The sequence below is a fragment of the Lissotriton vulgaris genome, chromosome 12 (genome assembly GCF_964263255.1).
Source record: "Lissotriton vulgaris chromosome 12, aLisVul1.2, whole genome shotgun sequence".
Taxonomy (NCBI): Eukaryota; Metazoa; Chordata; class Amphibia; order Caudata; family Salamandridae; genus Lissotriton; species Lissotriton vulgaris.
Window position 1 is genome coordinate 458,360,903 of NC_141700.1, and position 22,936 is coordinate 458,383,838.

At 49.8% G+C, this 22,936-nt stretch overlaps 1 protein-coding gene across 2 annotated transcripts in view; it reads left to right on the top strand.

Moving 5' to 3' along the window:
• The window catches only part of LOC147676773 (uncharacterized), a 594,493-nt gene that overhangs the window by 34,990 nt on the left and 536,567 nt on the right, over positions 1-22,936 (top strand). For both annotated transcript variants that reach the window (XR_015302442.1, XM_086945206.1), the window contains exon 3: positions 20,103-20,229. Coding sequence is in view for 1 of the 2 variants with exons in the window: in XM_086945206.1 (XP_086801332.1) it covers positions 20,103-20,229 (127 nt within the window). In the remaining variant the exon portion in view is untranslated. The remainder of the gene's footprint in view (positions 1-20,102; positions 20,230-22,936) is intronic.

Genomic DNA, 22,936 nt, shown 5'->3' on the forward strand with positions numbered 1-22,936 from the left:
GCTACAGCATGCCAATAAACACACCAGTGGAAGATAGAATATACCGACAGAGGGCATGTTATCTCTCGTCTCTAGCAATGACTACTAGTGAACGTGGTGGTGGTAAATATTTCCTTTTTAATGATTCAGAATGAGGGAGGAAAATTCAGGGAAACTGAAAAAATGTATGGCGCTTGGAGTTTGGACATGTGTATATTCCCTGTGTATCATCCGATCTAAGATGCCATGTACTCAGAGTGTAACCTGAGTGTGATAGTCACTTTAACTCAGGGTTAGAATAAGGGACATCAGGCACCCACTGGCCTCCCCCTGACATCACAGGGGGGACTCCTTCTCAAAGTCTGATCCATGAACAGCCTCCTAGTAGCAGCGGAGTGCAGGGGGGGGGGTCTTAAGTGTGAACTGCAGGCAGTAAACAAGTCTCTTGGAGCTCTTTTTTTAGGTCTCTCCTACACAGCGCGCATGCGTTGCATAGACAAAAAGACCTTTAGCAATCGCTTTGGCTTTTCAGCCAAAAACGTGCACGCGTTCCTTTGCCTTCAATAGCAACTTGTGCAGCTTTGGCGATTCACTTGCGGGAGCGCACAGCGCCATATGGTAGCAATTATTGCTCCTGGCGCAGCTCGCTCACGCAAGTGAAACGCTTTCACTTTTCGCAACACTTTTTTTTAATGTACTTTAGCGCCTGCGTGCTTGTTATTTAATCCGGCTGTCAACTTAGTGTAAGTTTTAGGAGGATACTTACAGACTCACGCCTCAAATACAATTCCCCCAGCCTTTCCCCAGAGCTGGTGTTGAATGTGTCCTCTCCCACATCCCTTCCTTGTATTTCCCCATCCGCAATGATTGATTCATTCGTGCCATATGTATTCCATATATATTCCACTCACAATCTGCAGCTCCCTTGTCCCTTTCCCAAAGGCTCAGGAGGCAAACACCATGGCCTCCGACAGACGACCAGGTGTGTGTCACTGCCACAGTGGCAGTGGTGTAACTGGGACTTCTGTCACTTGGCACAGGCTGCCATGCCGTTGCAGGCGCGAAGCAACTGGGGTAGCCAGCAGTCGACCCTTTAGCAAATTAGGAATTGTGAACATAATGCAATAGCACCTGCCCATAGCTCAAAGGATAGAATTGTATACATAACACTGGGGCAGCTCTTAGTTTCGCCGGAGATGGACAACTGGGTGACTAATGTCTTTTCCTGTGACCTTTTGCTCCTCTTCCTCACGAAAAAGCAGGCGCCGTAGCAGGAGGACTGGTAGCTCGACGGGTGCTCCTGTGAGCAGCTCCCCCCTACAATAGCATGCAGAGGGAAGAGGACTGTGGAAGCGACAGGTGCGCTGGTGTTTTGTTAGCAATGAAGCAGCGATACTGGGGCAGTGGGCAACTGTCGTGGAGGCGAGAGTAGGGTGGATCGTTCATTTACGCTGCACTGAGGCGACCACGCACCGTTACTTACATAACACATTTATTTTACATTTGATAATTACGTTATAACATCTGCACTTTGCTGATCCCTTATGATAAAAAAAACTCCAAAGTAATCAAAACACGTCTACCGACTCGGAGTTAGCATCTCCTATTGCTTTCATAAATTCCAAATCAAGAACTCATTGTGAAATTAATATACTGTCTTTGGGCTAATATAGTATTAATTATTGGGAACTCACCAAGTTACGGGACTGGCAAATGTACTGGTCTTTATTTTTCAAACCAGTGCTGCAATTTTATATGCATAGAAGGGTGATCATAGGGGCACGAGTGTTGCACTAGAACTCTTAGTTATGTAAAACTCCTACAAATACCATAACCGCGTTGCTAATTTCAGATGTATTCAAGTCTCCTTGGCCTATAACCGCACACTTATTGTTAATTTTTCTATCTGCTGCTAAGATGAACCTGTGGGTTTGTTCTGTGCCACTTACAATAGCTATGGCCTTTCTGTAGCTTCCAAAAGTCAGTAATGAGTGCCACATAAAAGGAAGGAAATACCAAACACTAGCACTTTAATGGAGGAAGCCAACGCCTCAGTCGATAAATGAAGTGCAGCCGCCTACTTGAGTACTAGTCACACACATTGAGACAACCAACTGACGAAGGCATCCCTAAGGGGGATAAGCCCTTGCCACTGAGAACAATAGGGGCAGCCATTATGGGGATTAACACCAAGCAGTGGCGGCTCCTATATAGGGGCGTTTGGGCGCCGCCACCCTGCTTTCTCGCAGTGCGAGAAGGCAGAAACATAAATGGTAATAACTACCATTTGTTTTTGCCTTCTTGCATGGCGAGAAAGCTGAAGTTCCTGGTTGAGAGTGTACGGTGTTTCTCGAGGGCAGGGTGGAGTGGCTTGCCCACTGTTGTTCATACTGACTGTTTGGGCAGCCTCAGGCCGCCCAAACAGACAGTATGAACCACAGTGGGCAAGCCACTCCTCCCTGCCCTCGAGAAACACCACCCACTCTCCCTGTTCTCTATGTATGCTGCAGCATACATAGAGAAAATGACCCGGGTGGGACAGCGGCCTTACCAATCACAGCGCTGCGTTAGAGGGAAGGGAGGCTGCCTGCAGCCTTCCTGATGACGAGTGCTGCAGAATTCAAAAAGCAGGACGGCGGGAGTCAGGACTTGAGGAAAAGCGGGACAATAAGTTTAACTTTTATTTTATATATATTAAACCCCTCCCGCCCCCCCCCCCCCCCAATCCCGTCCACGGCGCGTCAACCCCATTTCCACCCCCCCACCCGCCCGTAATGCCAGCCTCGACTGATAAGCTCCAATAGAAATAATATGCCCAATTATCGATCCTAGGTTAGTAATGGCATGTCATTGTTTATTTTAAAATTTGATAAGTGTTCACAATGAAAAGAAGCATACTATAAAACCACTTCGAAAATAGACAAACATGCAAATTCTAGATTGAAAATGTAACATCTCCGGTGTTTGTAGCCTAGAAAGAAAGGAAACGACGAAAATTAGGTTTAAGTCTGGAAAAGTAGATAAATCAGTGAGGCACAGATTACTGCAAGTGAGAAAACGAGACGAGGGAGAGAGAGAGACACACCCCTTTTTGAAAACGTTGCCCAGCTGTCTCATCTGCTGGATGTACCACTTCAATCAATCAATCATTGACACTTATAAAAAGGGTCTCAAGGCGCTGGGGGGGGGGGGGGGGGGCGCTACTGCTCGAACAGCCAGGTCTTCAGCTTCTTCCTGAAGGAGAGGTGGTCTTGGGTCAGGCGCAGGTCGGTCGGTCGGGAGTTCCAGGTCTTGGCGGCCAGGTAGGAGAAGGACCTTCCTCCTGTAGTCGCTCTTCGGATGCGGGGGACGGCGGCGAGGGCGTGGTTGGCTGAACGGAGGTGGCGTTTGGGAGCGTAGAAGTTGACTCGGCTGTTGAGGTAGCTCGGGCCTTGGTCGTGTAGGGCTTTGTGTGCGTGGGTGAGGAGGCGGAAGGTGATTCTTTTGTTGACGGGGAGCCAGTTAAGGTCTCTCAGATGTCCGGAGATGTGGCTGGTTCGTGGGATGTCGAGGATGAGTCTGGCTGAGGCGTTCTGGATCCGCTGGAGTCTCTTCTGGAGCTTGGCGGTGGTCCCGGCGTAGAGGGCGTTGCCGTAGTCCAGTCGGCTGGTGACGAGGGCCTGGGTGACGGTCTTCCTGGTCTCGGTGGGGATCCACCAGAAGATCTTCCGTAGCATGCGTAGGATGTTGAAGCACGCCGAGGAGACGTTGTTGACTTGCCTGGTCATGGAGAGGGAGGAGTCCAGGATGAAGCCCAGGTTGCGTGCATGGTCTGTCGGTTTGGGTGCGGTGCCCAGGGCGGGAGGCCACCAGGAGTCGTCCCAGGCGGAGGGTGAGGAGCCCAGGATGAGGACCTCCGTCTTGTCCGAGTTCAGTTTCAGGCGGCTGGTCGTCATCCACTCGGCTACCTCTTTCATCCCTTCGTGCAGGTTGGCTCTGGCGGCGGCGGGGTCGTTTGTCAGGGAGAGGATCAGCTGGTTATCGTCGGCGTAGGAGATTATGCTGAGGTTGGGTTTGCGTACGATGGCCGCGAGGGGGCTCATGTAGACGTTGAAGAGGGTGGGGCTCAGAGATGATCCTTGGGGGACGCCGCAGATGACTTCGGAGGCCTCTGACTTGTACGGTGGTAGGCGGACTCTCTGTGTTCTTCCGTCAAGGAAGGAGATGATCCATTCCAGCGCCTTGTCCTGGATTCCGATGTTGCTGAGGCGCCGTACTAGGGTGCGGTGGCAGACCGTGTCGAAAGCCGCGGAGAGGTCTAGGAGGATGAGGGCCGCTGTTTCTCCATTGTCCATCAGGGCTCGGATGTCATCGGTGGCGGCGATGAGGGCGGTCTCGGTGCTGTGGTTGGCTCGGAAGCCGGACTGTGAGGGGTCGAGGGATCCGTTCGTCTCGAGGAAGGCGGCCATCTGCTTGTTGACGGTCTTCTCGATGACTTTGGCTGGAAACGGGAGGAGCGAGATGGGGCGGTAATTCTTGAGGTCGGTGGGGTCCGCTGTTGGTTTCTTGAGTAGAGCGCTGAGTTCGGCGTGTTTCCAGCTCTCAGGGAAGATGGTGGTGTCGAAGGATGTGTTGATGATGTCTCGCAGGTGGGGTGCGATGACAGCGTCGGCCTTGTTGAAGACGTGGTGAGGGCAGGGGTCGGTCGGTGATCCGGAGTGGATGGAGTTCATCGTGCGGATGGTGTCTTCGGTGCTGATCGGGGTCCAGGCGTGGAGGGTGGTGGTGGGGGGTGGTTGTTCGGTCATGGTGTGCGTTGGTTGGTTGTTGAAGCTGTTGTGTATGTCCGCGATCTTGTTGTGGAAGTATGAAGCGAGGGAGTTGCAGAGGTCTTGCGATGGGGTGATGTTGTTGTTTCCTGCGCTGGGGTTGGAAAGCTCTTTCACGATGTTGAAGAGTTCCTTGCAGTTGTGTGCGTTGTTGTCCAACCGGTCCTTGAATGCTGTTTTCTTGGCGGCGCGGATCAGCTGGTGGTGTTTCCGGGTGGCAAGTTTGAAGGAGGTCCTGTTGTCTGGTGTCGGTTCCCTTCTCCAGACTTTCTCGAGGGCTCGGCAGTTCTTCTTGGAGCTCTTGAGTTCGTCGGTGAACCATGGGGCCTTCTTGCTGCCGGGTCTGCTAGGCGGGGTCCTCAGTGGGGCGAGTTCGTCCGCGCAGTTGCTGATCCACTTCGTGAGGTTGTCGGCGGCCTGGCTGGGGTTCGCTGAGCTGGCAGGAGGGTGCTGGCTCAGGGAGGTGGCGAGCTGGTCTGCTGTGATCTTGTTCCAGCTTCTGCGGGCGGTCTGTTGCTGGTGTTGGTGGGTCGTTGTTCTCTTGAAGGTGAAGTGGACGCAGCTGTGGTCCGTCCATTGAAGCTCTGTGGCGTGGCTGAAGTCGATGTCTGTGCTGGAAGAGAAGACTGCGTCGAGTGTGTGTCCGGCGAGGTGGGTGGGGGTGGACACCAGTTGCTTGAGTCCCAGGTTGGCGAGGTTGTCGAGCAGGGTGCTGGTGTTGCGGTCGTTGTTGTTCTCCAGATGGAAGTTGAGGTCTCCCAGGAGGATGTAGTCAGCGGAGGGGAGGGCATGCGGGCTGACGAAGTCGGCGATGTCCTCGCTGAATTGCGTGCGTGGTCCAGGGGGTCGGTAGATCAGGGTGCCTCTGAGGGTGGTGTTCGGGTTGGTGTGGATCTGGAAATGCAGGTGTTCGGCGCTGGTCAGAGTGTTGTCGGTGCTGGTCGTGAGACGGATGGTGCTCCTGTGGATGATGGCGATGCCTCCTCCCATCTGGTTGGCGTTTCGGTCCCTCCGGACGATCTTGTAGCCCTCTGGGATGGCGATGGCGATGTCGGGAGCTGAAGAGGCGTTCATCCAGGTCTCCGTGAGGAAGGCAACGTCAGGGGCTGTGGCGTCTAGAAGGTTCCAGAGTTCGATGGCGTGTCTGTGGACGGAGCGGGTGTTGAGCAGGATGCACTTGAGGTGGGTGCTGCTGGTGTTCGACTTGGCGGGTGCTGGAGCGAGGCAGGTCCGGATGCAGGTGAACTTGCAGGCGTGGCAGCTGAAAGGTCCATGGGTGCGTCGTGGTGTGGCTTGGTGGCATTCTGGGAGTCGGCCGGTGTTGAGAGCGGTGAGGGTGGCGGCGGAGTACGTCAGGCGGGTCGGTCGGGGTCTTCGTGGGCCAGGGGTCCTGGCGCTGGGCGCGGTCCGGTCGCGGACGGGCGCAGACGGGCTTACCTTTGGCGTGCCTTCGGCGCACAATCGGCGCGCCCGCTGCGCGTGACCGCTGCGCGTTCGCACGGTCGCCATTTAAGGCGAAGTGCGCGGGTGGGCGGAGCAGCTGGGAGGCGGGAGCGGGGAGGGAACAGAAGAGAAAGGGGCGTGGCCACAGGCGGTGGCGGGAGGCGGGAAGCGGGGAGGGAGAGCGGAGGGCGGCGAGGTAGGCGGGCACACAGGAAGGAAACTGGACACGGCAAAGAGGAAAAATTACATTAACAGGCACAAATGGAGGGAAAAATAAGGCAAAAACAGGAAGGAAAAACGATGGTACAGCACAAGGGAATACAGGCACAATAGACGGGCAAAACAGAGGAAAAACAGCTAAAAAAGCGATCGGACGGCACAGAAAAAAAACAAGCACAAATTTTGGGAAAAAACACTGGCAAAACCAGAGGGGAACGGCCAGGCGTCAGCGAGGCCGGCTGCGAGGCAGAAGGCAGGCAGAGGGAGACACACGCAGCAGCTGGTGGCCGTGCGGCGCGGGGGTGTCCCACAAGTGGGTCACACTCACCTGCGTCGCACGGTCGCCTTTTAAGGCCAAGTGCGCGGGTGGGCGGAGCAGCTGGGAGGCGGGAGCGGGGAGGAAACAGAAGAGAAAGGGGCGTGGCCACAGGCGGTGGCGGGAGGCGGGAAGCGGGGAGGGAGAGCGGAGGGCGGCGAGGTAGGCGGGCACACAGGAAGGAAACTGGACACGGCAAAGAGGAAAAATTACATTAACAGGCACAAATGGAGGGAAAAATAAGGCAAAAACAGGAAGGAAAAACGATGGTACAGCACAAGGGAATACAGGCACAATAGACGGGCAAAACAGAGGAAAAACAGCTAAAAAAGCGATCGGATGGCACAGAAAAAAAAAACAAGCACAAATTTTGGGCAAAAACACTGGCAAAACCAGAGGGGAACGGCCAGGCGTCAGCGAGGCCGGCTGCGAGGCAGAAGGCAGGCAGAGGGAGACACACGCAGCAGCTGGTGGCCGTGCGGCGCGGGGGTGTCCCACAAGTGGGTCACCCCCGTGGGCCACCACCACTTGTCCTAATACACTCTCTTCAGCCTAGTGGACCCATGCATAGAGTTCATGCGGCTAATTTACTATATTACTTTCAGTCCTGGAATTTGTTGGGTAAAATTAACCCCCTCCCCTACTATTTTAAGAAAATACCATGCAAAGAAGGCTGCCCGGACAGAGTCTATGCTATACCCTCCAGTCGCATGCTGAGATTCTCAAGCCCACATTTGAAAGGGTGAGAGCAAAACACACTACAAGCTCTAGAATGCAAAGTGCTGACGGTAGAGTGCCAGAACCTGCTGCGTGACGTCTGCTAGGCACAGGGTGACCGAACACAATGTTGTGATCTCGGCACTGCACCTGCGTGTCTGCTGTAGAAATATTGGGGAGCCCGTAGTTGGCCAAAATTCCCATACATTTCATTCACGATGAGATTTGTAAAATGAAATAATACTTAGACACGCCAAATCAACAGAAATAGCCAGGTTGGTTAATTTGAAATACACACGATATCAACAGGTGAACTGGAGAGGATAAAATGATGGTATTAATCTGTCTTGGCCAAACTCTCACTGAAACCACATCTCCAAACTTGGACAGCTCACCATCGTGTTCCACAACATGGTGGAGGACACAAACAATAATCATTCCAATTCATAATTTATCAAGGCGCTCGTGGTGCAGAGACAGAATGTACATGAATTAGTGCTGTGTGCTTTGAATGGGTGTGTACATGGGTATGTGCTAGCGAATGATGCGTGTATGTGTGCGCGCTTGTGAATGGATGGGTGTGAGTGCACATGTAGATGGGTGGGAGTGAGTATGTGTGTGTGGGTTCTTGTGAGGGATGGGAGGAAGGGAGTGTGCTTGTGCGTGCCTGCCCCACTACTCATCGACATTACGAGCCGCCACTGACACCAAGGGTAGCTCTATTGTATCTGAGCCCTAAAGTAGACTGCCAACCCCTCCATAAAATACCTAGTGCAATAATTCAGGGATCCCCGGGGAGTATCCGCCGCAGGAATATTTTATTTGTTTACTTACTTGCTCGTGCACTTTATGGCCCTAGCGTGTTTCTTTAAAATGAAATTTCTGGCCCTTACAGACCACACTACTAAAGTAAGTACTTCCTTTTGTTAGTATCTAGTGGCCTCGCACCGATACACATCATCCAGTCATATGGATGGTAAATTAGGTGTGCTTCAGGGAAGGAACAAACACAGGAAGAGTAAGGCAAGCCATTGCACATGAAGCAAGCAGAGGAGATTGATTAAACAAGCATTCACATAGCCAATAGGTCTCGCTTTTGGGACCTTAGAAGTATTTAGTTATGCAGCACAATATCCTTGGTGCAACAACATCAACTGTTGCATCGCTAAACACTTATAAGGTTCCAAAGGCAAGAACTATTGGCTATACCAATGCTTATCTTCATTACAAAGGTGATCGTTACTGGATCACACAGATCTGTATGATAACGGTAGGGTGATGAACGAAGAACAACTATATGGAGAAGTTTCACAACAAGTAACATTATAACATGAATTAATGTAGGATAGTTAATTTTATAGACATACTTCCCAATGCCATCATGCTGACTCGTAAGAATAGTCCAGCACATAATTTAACTAGTAGCAATGTGAGCCTTTGCAGCAGTGCTGGGATTTGTTTGAGTGTCTCTAACAAGACATGGCTGGCATGAGCAGTGTTGCCAGATTTTTTTTAACACTCTCTAGCGCAAAGCAAACCAAAAGTAGCTCAATTGCTACTCGAAGGAAAGAGGGACTTGGACACTGTCATACAGGCATTAAATTAAGATTTGTGACTGTGACATCTTTCAGAGCTTGTGGTGCGCAAAATATCACCCTACTAACTGCTTCTGTGTGAAAGAAACTCGTTAATAGATTCCTCACTTTAGAAGTACCCCAGGCGTCAGACTAGATCCGGAATGGTTTTTTCGTCAGCACTACCACTGCGCGTCGGAAGGTGGCTTTCGTCGGCTCCGCATCCATAGTTAGTGTTGTGGTAGCCGGGATGATGTCGCAGTAGCTACCTAGACGCCGCCCTTGTGCGCCGACGTCAGTTCTTTCTTTTTTCGCACCAGCCAGCACAGATCTGGAGAGAGCAGTACCTCCAGTCACTTTTTGACTGACTTTTTCTCGACTTTTGTTGACTTCTTTTCTTGAGTCCATCGACTCCTGGTGCACAAGGGATGCCCGGCTTGAAGGCCTGCGGTTCCTATACCCGACTGATGTCTGTTACGGATCCTCACCCCATGGGCCTCTTCTGCCTGGAGCGCGACCAGGACCCCAAGTCGTGCTCTGAATGCCGGTCGATGGCGCTGAATGCTGGACAGAAGGGGCAAGACAGGAGGAGGAATTGCAGGCATCCACCGAAGCAACATCACAGTAAATAGAGCCATATCCCCTGCACTCCCTTTTTGCGAATACTTTTGCCTGGACATCAACAGTAATGGCAAACCTGTCTGTACGTTACATACCATCTATCACCCACCTGATGACAACCTCATCTTCACAGACCACCTCATGGACATGGTCACAACATACACTGGACGACAAAACACCCACATTTTCCTGGGTGATTTCAACCTCCACTGGAACGACCGCAACGATACTGCGGTCAACAGTCTCAAAAACGTTCTCAACCCCCTAGACCTCAACCAAATTTGCAACAGCCCTACACACAATAAAGGCGCAACTCTGGACCTAATAATCTCCAAGAGCGATTCCACGCACCTTGAGTCGATCCTCCCCTGTGACTGGTTAGACCATCACAGCATCACCTTCTTTATCAATGAAACAGTTAAACTCAAATCGGCTCATTCCACAAAACCCAAAGTTTTGAAAATAGACTGAAAAAAACTCAACCAAAACTCGTTACCCATTTCCAGCCACAATCTACTCTTGCCCCCTGCTGGTGCCTCCAACGTACATGATCTCACCAACCATTATCTTAACTAAATGACTTAGATAATTAACGAATTTGCTCCCCTTCAACTAAAGAGTTTCCACTAAAGACTCTAAACCCTGGTTCAGTGGTCCACTCAACGATAATGGACGCTCTCTCAGAACTGCTGAACGCAACTGGAGATTGGTCCCATCCGCCAAGCTCCTCATGATTTTAAAAAAGATAGAGAAATGCCTACTACCGAAAGATAAGGCGCACTAAAGCAGACTTCTTCAGTCACCAACTTGACCAAGCGAGAAATCGACCAAAAAAACTCTTTTAATTAATCAATACCCAATCTAAGGACGCACCTCAACGTCCACAAGACCTAACTCATCCACAACCCACATGTGAAGAATTCTCTACCTTCTTCAATCTTAAGACTGACAACATCAAGAAAGATCTCCTCAGTGATCAAATCTCTCACTCTTGTCCTCACACCAAAACTTCCCCTCTATGCACAAATGCAGCACTACATACACCCTCAAAGTACGTTTTGAAAAACGACAGTTTTGTCATCCTTTAACACCTATTCTGAAGACGCTATAGGCAAGTTTCTCAATACCCTGAAGCCTGCCAATCACCTCACCGACCCTCTACCCACAAATGCGGTTAAAGAACTTACTCCATTGCTTCTCCCTCTCTGGAGGGGCAGGTCTCTCCCATCCTTAAGAAACCCACAGCTGACCCTACGGACCTAAACAACTACCGACCTATCTCCAATATTCCCACGCTGGCCAAACTTCTGGAAACCTGTGTTCAACACCAATTAACAAAACATATTGATCGCTTCAACCTTCTCAACAAACACCAATCCGGCTTCCGAGCAGATCACAGCACGGAATCAGCCATGACACACATCATTGATTATGCCCTTCAAATACTGGATCAAAACTGCTCATGCCTTCTTATCCTTCCAGACCTCTCATCAGCTTCGATACAGTCAAACACAAGAACTTGATAGATCTGTTGACCCATAGAATGGGCCTATCTGGATCAGTGCTTAACTGGTTTACCTCTTTTCTGCAAAACCGGACCCAAAAATTCAAGGTCAACAACACCCTCTCTAAACAGTTCCAGTTACGCTAGGAGTTCCACAAGGAGCCTCGCTATCACCAACACTTTTTAACTTATTCATGGAACCACTCACCGAGCTGCTGCAAGCGTCCAACTTTCAATTCCACATGTACGCTGATAATACCCAACTCTACCTTAAGATCAACACGCTTGAAGACATCAATTTGCTTAACACTACCCTTAAGACCACCCAAACATGGCTGGCAGAGAATCACCTCAAATTGAATGCCTCAAAAACAGAATTCCTCCTAATTGCCCCACCTGCCAAAGTCCCCATAATGCATGATTTGATCACACACCTTACCGCATTCAACATTCAACCAACTATTGTGGACTCAGCTAAATCATTGGGTATAACACTTGACTTCAACCTCAATCTGCAGAAACACATTAGTAACGCAACGAAGGGAGCAAACTTTCAAATTAACACACTGAGCAAACTGAACCCCTTCTTACCGGCCAATGACTTCAAGATGGCGGTTCAATCTCTAGTTCTATCTCGGCTGGACTCGACCGCTATGCGGTCTCCCCACAGCTACTACAGCTCCCCTAAGAGCATCTACTCATGCGGCAGCGAGACTCATCACTGGCTCAAAAAGAGGGCCCACATCTCCCCTGACCTTAAATCTCTAAACTGGCTGCCATTTGAAGCCAGAAGTCACCTGAAAATAGTGTGCATGACTCTTAAGGCCATACACTACAATGCACCCAGCTATCTCACACAGAAACATATAATATCCGGCGGGATAAGATCCACAAGAAGTGAGGAAAACCACCTACTGAAACCACAAAGATTCAACTAGAAAAAATCATTCAAACACTCCTTTTCTGGAATGGGGCCCAGGATATGGAATACCCTTCCCCCGGAAACAAGGCTGAACCCCTCCACTGCAGCTTTCAAACAGGAAGTAAAAAGCATTCCTATGGCAAAATTCTCTTAAACACAGACCTATGATTCCGCAAGAACATTTGTGCATGGTATCATACTAGTCTACCTAATCGACCTATTTTTCATTACCATGTCGCTTCAGCTCGCTCTTGTCTGGCACCTTATTGCTCTGCTTTTTGTCGTTCTCAGTGATGTTATTTTTATTTAACTTACTTACCTTTCACTGCATTACCTTCACTCATCAGGTCACTTCCTATTGCCTTGTTCTAGGTTTGCTCTATGGTCTTATGTACACTTCATTGACCTATCCTGAATATATGTTCTTATTATCCCCATGTACTGTAAAGCGCTCCGATACCCATAAGGGTCTTGTTCGCGCTCTATAAAACTCTAAAAATAAATCAATAAAATGCTTTGCGAGAGTGGTCACTGAAAGCTGCTTGAGCTCCGGCAGTCTGCTCTGTACTGTTCAAGGTCGCGGGGAAGGTCGAGGGACCGGTTGCGAAAAAATCACCACTCGTCTAAGTCATCGAAGTCTTCGCACTCGGGGTCTGGTAAAACGAAGCACAAAAGAAGTCGAAGAAGCATCATTCCTCTTTGATTTCTCCCCGTCAGACGGCTAACGCGACAAGGAATGTGGGTGGTGCCCCTCCGCGCGTGGAGCCCGCAGAGTCGACTCCGGGCTTCCCTCCCTCCCTCCCCGGGACCCGGAGTGACTCCTGCCCACCTTGCATGCCATCTTTGGGCTGCCCGAACTCGCCAGCGTGCCTTTGGGCCCTGTGGACTCGGTTGGGGGGCTAGGCCTTCTCCGCCATCGGCTCAGGCCACGGTGCCGCAAGGCCCCCTGGATCCAGGCCTGGATCTGGATTAGTGCCGGTTGACCTAATTACACATCCACCGGCGCCGCTTCCACCGGCACTGCAACAGATGCCGGTCGTGTCCCCTGCCGGCGTCCTCCCTGGCCTCCATCCCAATTTGGAGTCGGACAGGCGTCGCCCGATGCCGAATCCGGCACAGAGTGGGGTTTTTGTTCCCCTTTTCACTCCTGGGGTCCCTTTTAAGCCAGATTGGCAACCTGGGGATGAGGAGGAGGACTGGGAGGGGTCAGTGGACCCTTTAACTGACTAGATGGAATCTGAGCAGGACAGGAGAGAGGAACTGGGGGATGCCAGTGATCTTGACACATCTCCTGACCTTGGCATGTTGTCTCCTACCGTGGCTACGGAGGAGGGAGTGTCATACGCAGTGGTGTTGCGTAGGGCGTTGAGGCCCTCCACCTCGAACTTCTTATGGTGGTGGTCAGGATTAACCTCCTGCCAGAGGTGGCTTCAGCCGGCGACGAGCTCTTCGGAGCCCCTGCTGCCGTTTAATGAGGCCCTTGCCGATGTCCTTTTCGGCACATGTTCCAGACCCAACACTGGGGTGCCTGTGGATAGGGTGATTGCCCAATGCCATTGCCCGGCTTCGGGCGACCCCACTTTCCTCTCCCAACACCTCATCCCGGAGAGCTTGGTGGTCAAAGCCTCTACTTCCAAGAGCGCATTCCCTACCCCTCCACCGGAAAGGGAATCCAAGAAGCTGGACCATCTTGGGAAGAAAAGTTTCTCTTCCGCCAGCTTGGGACTCCAATCCGTAAACACAGCATGTCTATTGATCCATTATTCCCCCTCTGAGGTACTGCCTCAGTGTCCGGAGGAGGTCTCTACAATGCTCTCTCAGGCTGTTGCCGCCGAGAGGGATGCGGCTAAGTTTACCATCCGTTGTGGGCTGGATACCGACGACTCTCTAGGTAGGACGATTACTGCGTCTGAAGCCCTTTGGCGCTATGCCTGAATGAGATCGACTGGCTTTTCGGGGGATGTCCAGAACACCTTGATGGACATGCCTTTTTATCGCCTTCGCCTTTTTGGCGACAAAGTGGACAATGCTTTAGAACATTTCAAGGACTCGCGGACTATGGCCAAGTCCTTGGGCCTCTCCAGCCACCAAGGGCAGTCTGCTTTTCGCCCCTTTCTGGCTATGGAAGGGGTGCCCCACTACGTCCTACCCAGAGCCACAGGCCGCAGCAAGTTGCCCAACCTTCATGCGGCCGGGAACGTGGGAACCAACACCGTGGTTCAGGGGGCCAGCGGGAGGGCTAGTCCACCAACCTCCACTCTGCAGTAGCCTCCAAATCCTCCTAGTCCGACTTTCAAGGCCCATCACACGCCAGTGGGCGGCAGGATTGGCCATCACCACCTCCACTGGCGCACCATCACGTCGTATAGGTGGGTTTTGCAAATAGTCTGAAGGGGCAACTCCCTCCGCTTTGAGGCTACCCTTCCAGCCATGCCACCTCAAAAGCACAGCATGTCGGAGATCACCTGGCACTTCCCCAAAAGGAAGTTTCGTCTCTCTAGGCCAAGGAAGCCATCGAGTGCGTTCCTGCCCCAGAAGTAGGTCGTGGGTGCTATTCCCACTACTTTCTGGTACCCAAGAAGGACAAGGACCTGCGTCCCATCTTGGATCTCAGGAACGTCAACCGCTTCCTCCGGAAAGAGAAGTTCAAGATGTTGACGCTTGTTCAGGTCTTGTCCGCCCTCGAACCTGGAGATTGGATGGTAGCGTTGGACTAGCAGGACGCTTATTTTCACATCCCCGTCCTGCCGGCCCACCAGCGTTCCCTGCGGTTCACGGAGGCCAGGAGCATTTTCAGTTTACCTTGCTCCCCTTTAGCCATACCAGTGCCCCACGTGTGTTCACGAAAGTGATGACAGTGGTGGCATCTCATCTGCGCAGATCAGGGGTTCCGGTCTTCCCCTATCTCGACGACTGGCTGTTGAAGACGGGCTCACCCCAGGCAGTCGTCTCCCACCTCTAGACTACGGCCGACCTCGCTGGGGTTCTCCATCAATGTGCCAAAGTCACACTTTATTCCCTCTCGGAAGCTCCTCTTCATCTGAGTGGTTCTGGACACAACTCTGTTCCAGGTTTATTCTCCTGAGCAGCGAGTCTGGGGTATTCGGGCTGTGATTCCAACCTTTCAGCCTTTATCCCGGGTTTCAGTCCGGATGATCCTGAGACTGCTGAGCCTCATGGCCTCCTGCATCCTGCTGGATGATCATGCCAGGTGGCATATGTGGGCTCTGCAGTGGGACCTGAAGTTCCAGTGGGCGCAGCATCATGGGAATCTGTCCGATTGCATTCAAATCACGGGGTGGGCACTGCGCGACAGTTGCAGTGGTGGCTCATGAACCAGGATTGGGTATATGGCAGATCCCTCTCTCTTCCCCAAACAGAGCATATGGTGGTGACGGATGCATCCCTTCTGGGATGGGGCGGCCACATGGGAGAGGCGAAGATCTAAAACCAACTCACAGAGGCATATTGTGAGTTTTTAGATAACAAATGATGCTCGGTGATGGATTAATCATAAAACTTCCTTGCTATATTTAGCCGGCGAGGAAGGGCATTTTCTGCCAGGGCCGACCTTCCCCCCCCCCCCCCCCCCCCCCCCCCCTCCACACACACACACACACACACACACACACATATTCAGGTACCGTTACTGTGTTGTCAACCTATTCTGAACTCACTATGATTACTTCAGTACTTTCAAAAACACTGTATTATTTCCTCTGACAAATGGACATAGGATGACCCCAGCCTGGCAAAGAACTTTAGGTTTCTACAATATATATCTCAGGAAAGCTTTCCAACAGGAGGAAAAAGAGGATGCCCCAAAACCTATTATATTATCAATACTAGGAATGGAGTACAGCCTACTGGCAGTGGAACACCCTGACCCTTACCACAGAATGGGTTAAATATCTTACAAAAGAAAAATCTCAGAAATGGGCTTTGGCGTATCGCCTAGCACAAAAAAAACCTGTTGTGGAAGTCTGACTCAGCTCATAGTGCCCCGGTACCTTGATTTCCTTTCAGTACATTGTGCACAGTAGAGTGGGCAACCAATACCTCCGATCGGTATCTAGAGGGAAACATTGCTTCTGTAGTGAAACAAGAAGACCCACACAAAGACTGGCGATCATCCACTGAACAAATGGCAGAACGCATAACGCAGCAATTACAAAAAATACATAATCAAGGAAAAAGCCTCCTTCTTCCGGAGTGCACCAGACAAAGCCAAGAGCTGCCCTTAAGAACTTTTCAGCATCATCCAAACTTCAGTGTAACGACCTGGCCAAATTCTTCGATGACAAAATCGCCAATATCAAGCTCTCCCTTGACCGGCACCCTCAATCTCAACACAACAATTCCTCACCCACAACCAAACCTAACTCAACCCCAGTTTCTGACATACTCCCAGAAGACGAGATCCCTCCTAGGTCAACCACCAAAATAAACCTTCACCCTAAACACCCATCTTTCTCCAAATGTTGGAAGTACTTCGAACCTCTCAACAAAGAGGACATCTCTAAGGTGATTACCAACTCCAAACCCTCCAACCACTTTGCTGACCCCCTACCAGCCTCCCTGGCTAAGAACCTCAACTTCACCCTAACCCCACTGTGGACAAAGATCATCAACAGCTCCCTAAACAATGGACTGATGCCTGACTGCCTCAAACAAGGCCAAGTCAACCCCTTCTAAAAAAAACCTGATGCCGACCCGAATGACCTCAAAAACTTCAGGCCCCTCACCAACCTTCCTTTCCTAGCCAAAATCCTGGAGAAATGTGTTCTCTCCCAACTGAACTAACACCTGGAATCCAACAACTTGACTCTCACCAATCCGGATTCAGAAAGGGACGCAGCACAGAAACCGCCATACTGAACATAACCGATGACATTCATAACTCCCTTGACTCAAACAGATGCTGCCTACTTGTCCTCCTCGACCTATCAGCTGCCTTTGTCACGGTAGACCACAAACTACTCTTAGGCGCCCTACAAAAACGCATAGGAGCAGATGGTAGTGTCCTAAAATGTTTTTCCTCTTTTCTACATAATCGCTCCCAATTCATCAAAATCAATAATACGATGTCCGATACCGCCCCCTCAACTCGAGGTGTCCCCCAAGGTTCAGTCCTCTCCCCCACCCTCTTCAACATTTACATGGAACCGCTCACTACCATTTATAAAACAAGCAAACATCGACTATCACCTCCTATGCTGACGACACCCAGCTATACCTCAAGAGCACCTCCCTCAATGACATTCTCCAACTCAACTCCACACTATCAAAAGTAGAAAATTTGCTAACACTCAACCACCTCAAACTCAACCAAGAAAAAAACCAAAATCCTTGTCTTCTCCAATCACGAACAGCCCCCCCAAATCCAAGAATGGTTAAACAACTGTGACTCTCTAAACTGTAAACTTACTCCCGCAATCTCCGCCAAATCCCTGGGGATCTCTCTAGACTCAAGCCTCAACATGAGCTCCCACATTAACTCCACAGCAAAAGGTGCCCTCTACAACCGAAGACTCCTCAACAAAATCAAACCTTTCATAGTCCTCAAAGACCTAAAAATTGCAACCCAATCTCTAGTTCTCTCCAGCCTGGACTATGGAAATGCGCACTAACTGGGACAGCTAAAACACACAAGGCCCCCATGAGATCCACCCTAAACCTAACTGCAAGAATGGTCACTGGGACCAAGAAATTCGACCACATCACCCCTGCATTACAGTACCTAAAATGGCTTCCCATCAAAGCTCGCTGCGCTTTCAAAACTGCCTGTCTCACTCATGAAAAAGTGCACACTGGCAAACCGGTCTACCTCGCAGTAAAACTCACAACAGCAGGTTAATCAAGAAGCCTAAGAAGCTCCGACTCGCTCCTCCTAATTCCCATATTGGGAATGCCCCAAATATCTGGAACTCCCTCCCTATCCACATAAGGACTAATCCCTCCTTCACGATCTTCAAGGGACAACTAAAAGAACTTCTCCTCAACCGTCATCTATTTCCATCTGGCCAATGACCGCAATCTATGTGACCTCCAGTACTGTAGATACTAGTCGATGGACTCTATTGTCTATGTTTCTACTCATGTTAAGCTGCTCTACCGTCTATGCTTCTATTTCTGTTATGCTGCTGTAAAGCGCTCTGATACCCTTCGGGTCTTGTACGTGCTATATAAAACTCCTAAAATAAATAAATAAAATGATAAAGGGAAATTAATAGAAGGTCTCATAAATGTGAGATGTACTAGTGAGTAAATTAACCACTGCCTGCCTTACAGGGGACATAGCTTGTGTTCTGTCTGTAAATCCTTTTAAGGAAGCAATGCTCTGTGGCTGTGATTAAAAGTGAGGGAGTAACAACACATGTACTAGGAAGTCCTGTCTGTTTAAGAAAGCAGTACTCTGAGGCTGTAATTAAAGCTACTGGAGTGACAAGACATGTACCAGGAAGTCCTCATAGGAGGTTACAAGAAGCGACACAGAGGTACTAAGGAAGGACTAGTAATCCGATTGGTCGAAGAAAATCCACAGGAACCAATTAAAAAGATGGGGCTGAAAATGTTGTTTTGTTTTTATTTGCAGTGGAATTATTATATTTGCATAGCACTATTGTCAAAGATATTAAAAAGCAAAAGTAAAAAACACGCATCTTCTATGCCAACAGCTCAAATGCAAGACTCGCATTTGTTGGAGTTGAAGTTATTGGTATTATTAATGGCAATATCTGTTTTTTTACCTATCCATGTTGAAGGGTGCAGTCCCATATGTGGCCAAAAGAGGTCCCATGGGACCTATTTTGGCCACATATGGGACTGCACCCTGCAGAAGATATGGTACATCCAGCCTACCCATAATGCATTGCATGCAAGACAGTACCTCGAGATCATTCAACTAGCTATGTCTATATACAAAATTCGTAGCTTTGAAATTTGACAAATTAATTATTATATTAATTCCGGATGAGGTTCTCTGTGCTGAGCTGATGAAGGGAAATTAATAGGCGTCTCATATAAATGTGAGCTGTACTTGTGAGTGAAGTAAGCACTGTCAGCCTAGCTTAAGACCAAGTTTCTGCTTGTCTCGCTTCTGTGAGCACTGTCCCCGACGTGGTTTCCATCCTTATTCTGGCTGCTGCCCTGGTTGAGGGGCGCTGGGATGACACTGCAAGGTAGCTGCAGAACGCAAGCTAGGCTTATTGGACTATGCCTTTGATTTCATACTCCGCACTGAGAAGCAATGCTTTGGCCTACTTGGGTTCACACAGGCTGATCACCTTTTATATTAGGCTGGCATGGTGACCACTCCAGGCAGCTGGAGACAAGTCAGACTTTCCAGGGCATAACAGCAGTATGCACACACCTTCCATGTTAAACACGCCTCCTGATAACACGAGCCTTCCCATAGCCAGTAGTCTTGCCCCAACGATAGCTATTGGCTTTGACAATGTCTTTTCACAATGTTTTGGCCAGGTTGTGTGCAGCATTTGAAAAAGAGCTATTTGTAGCCTTGCTACACAAAACCTGGCTAAAAGACATTGTGAAAGCCAATAGCACTAGCATAGGTGAGAGCTATAAGCTTTGCCAGTGCTTCTCCCTCTTGGAAATGTAGTTCCTACCTTAAGCTGGATAGCAAATAGAAAGGATCTGTGGTATCCACGTTAATGAAGTACGATAATTTTGCGTCTAAAAACGTTGGTTTACTGGAGTTAATATTCTACTTCATTATAAGTTGTTTTGTTCTCTGCAAGATTTGAATCATTTGATGGTGTGTGGCCTTTCATTACCACTGATTCTTAATCGGATACTCACTCACTTATAGATGGTCTCTATGAATTGGCAGAGTTATCCGAACATTCAAGAGATACATGATTTATGATTTAAATACGTAGATCTATATTTCTACATGTTATCCCTTCATTATACCTCATCTCATTTGCCTTGGAGATGGCATCAGTAATAAATCTGAACCTCCATTTTTTTTCTCCAGGTCTCTATTACATTCAAGGATGTTGCAGCCTGTTTTTCTGAAGACGAGTGGGCACTTTTGGAGGAATGGCAGAAGGAGCTCTTCAGACATGTAATGATGGAGATACATGGAGTCCTGAACTCATTAGGTAAGTTTGCTATGTATTCTTAAACCACTTGATGTTGGAAATTCATACAGCATACGCTTGCTTGTGATAGTGCGCTTCCCAAATACACATAACATAGCAGTGTACAGAATGCCTCTGTTAAGCCCAGACTTCCCGAGAGCTTTTTGGCTGTTGCTCTTTAAGACACTGGAGAGTCCTAATTTTGAGCTTAGAAAATCTGATATTGAAGACTCTAGTAGACTTAAATCCACGTTTAAGAATAATATGTAAGTAACTGCATTTTACCATGTAATGGTGAACCTTAGACTACTGTACTTATGTGGTGAATAAGTACATGTTTTTGCTTTTATTGAGCTTCACGCATGAGTGTTGAACATGTGTATCTTGAATAACTTACGGTGAAGATTTAAAAGTCTGAAGTCTGCATTCCTTGGAGGCTTCGAAGATTCTGGACCAAATCTGAGAGTGAGACACTGTGGGACACTTCTAATTGAAGACATCACACACCTAAGAAATGTAGCACCCACAAGATAAGTGAACTTTTTTTAAAATCAGAGGTGTTACAATTACTCCTACAGACAGGAGTAGTAAAGAGTTCCTTATGGAGAGAGAGGAAAGGGGGCCTAGAAAGACTGATCTCTGCAAATGGTCCTAACTTTTTGACTACTAAATCGTTATGTAATTTGTTAGACGGGACCTGGAGGGTCGGCCGAGGACAAGGGGAGAGGTCTCCGGGGAGAGCCGTCTCCAGCGATCGTACAGACAAGTAACTTCCCCCCCCACAGATGCACACCACACAAGGATACGGTTCAACGTTCTTTATAAGCAATTCTTCAGGTACGGTGAAATGGTACAAGGAGGTCTGGACTCAGGGGTCCCCTGTATTATAGTCTCTTGGTTGGGAAAAGGGTAGCGGGACAGTCTCGTTACCAATCTGGTAGATGAAATAGCTCACAATCCTCGAGCTCGGCGTTCTAGGTGGTCGGGCCGCGGCGGAGCCAGCAGGTCCCGGGATGGTTGAAGGTAGCGACGGTCCGCGGCGGAGCCAGCAGGTCCCGATGAAGGTGGTGGTTACAAACGGTCCGCGGCCACGCCAGCAGGTCCCGACGACGATGAAGGTTTCAGAAGGTTGCGGCAGCGCCAGCAGGCAGGTCGATAGTTCGCATGGCAGGGCTACGGCAGCGCCAGTAGTCCGTCAAGGATGAGTTCTTCACTGCGTCTCTCGACTCCAGGATACAACTGCTTTCCTGCTCTGGAGCTGCCCCAGTTATAGGTCTGGCGCCCTTTGATGTCCGGACCCTCGCACTTGGAGGTCGGGAGGTCCAGGATGAGGGAGTCCAGACACCCAGCAGGGGGGTGAAGCCATCGCCCGGGGGAGCTGGGGCGATCGGCACCTGGCGGGGGAGAGCCATCGACACCTCTTTCTCCCATTGACCTGCCAAGTAGTCCGCTCACCTCCTGGGTGGATGGTGGTGCCGGGATGTCGGGGAGGTCCAGGATGAGGGAGTCCAGACACCCAGCAGGGGGGTGGAGCCATCGCCCGGGGGAGCTGGGGCGATCGGCACCTGGCGGGGGAGAGCCATCGACACCTCTTTCTCCCATTGACCTGCCAAGTAGTCCGCTCACCTCCTGGGTGGATGGTGGTGCCGGGATGTCGGGGCCTGGCCAGGCCCAGGGTTGGGGTCGATCGGAGGCCACGTGGCCTCGTGGTGCTGTGTCCAAGATGGCGCCCAGGCCGGGCGAGAGGGCCGGTAGGGAATCGGGCCCATGATGGGGAGATGTCCAGGGGCAGGGGTCCCATATGAGACGGGAAACGGGTGGTTGTTGCGTGTAACACCTGAAGAGCCAGGCTCGGGCCTGGTCGTGCGGGGAGGGAGCAAGCCTTTCACGTGGCCTGTCCAACATAATTGCAAATAACTTGAAGATAACGATGCAGGGTATGTTATTCTTTCCTGAAGGATGCAGGCGACTTGGCCATAATCGACGAACGATGCATCCAAAGCACAAGAATTTTGTAGCAAGACAAAACTATTACTTGTTTTAGGTGCTGCTGTTTGGGATCATATCTGTACTCTGTCAGTTTACTAAATGTCTGTCATGGTGCTAAATTCTTGCACAGAGAGGGCATTTGTCCTTATCCAGACACAGGACACAACCAGGACAGTGTTGTGTTTGTATATGTCAACTGTCATATTCTTGAACCTTAAAAAAAAGTCTATGGTGTAAATAAATTGGGAAATCTAGGAGTCGAGCTTGGAGTCCTATGGTGGTTATAATAGCAGTACAATGAAATTGCATTAGAAAACCGATTAACACGATACCACTTTACTAGCACGATTGGCTCATTGCAAAATACCCGGCCTCAACCAGTAACGTGATTGGGAACTGACCCCCACTCTTCACAGACACCACTATACTTCAGATTTCTACTACATGTTTTGTGGAAGCGAAGCCCTCTCTCATCTTTGCTCAGAGATGCATCACTTTTCTTTTCAGAGAATGGCTGACTTGCAGATGAAAGCTTTATTTTAAGCTTGAGGCTCAAGTGGATAGAAAAGGTTCGTTCTGGGTGACCCGGACACTGACATTCAATATTGCCTTAACCATAATAAAAAGCCTAAAAATTGCAAGATGTGCTGTTGTTTCGCTGCAAAAACCTGGAATGACAAGGAAGGTCATTTCATTTGTTGTCTCAAGAATGTTGTGGCTGGGGACCTTAGCTCCTCCG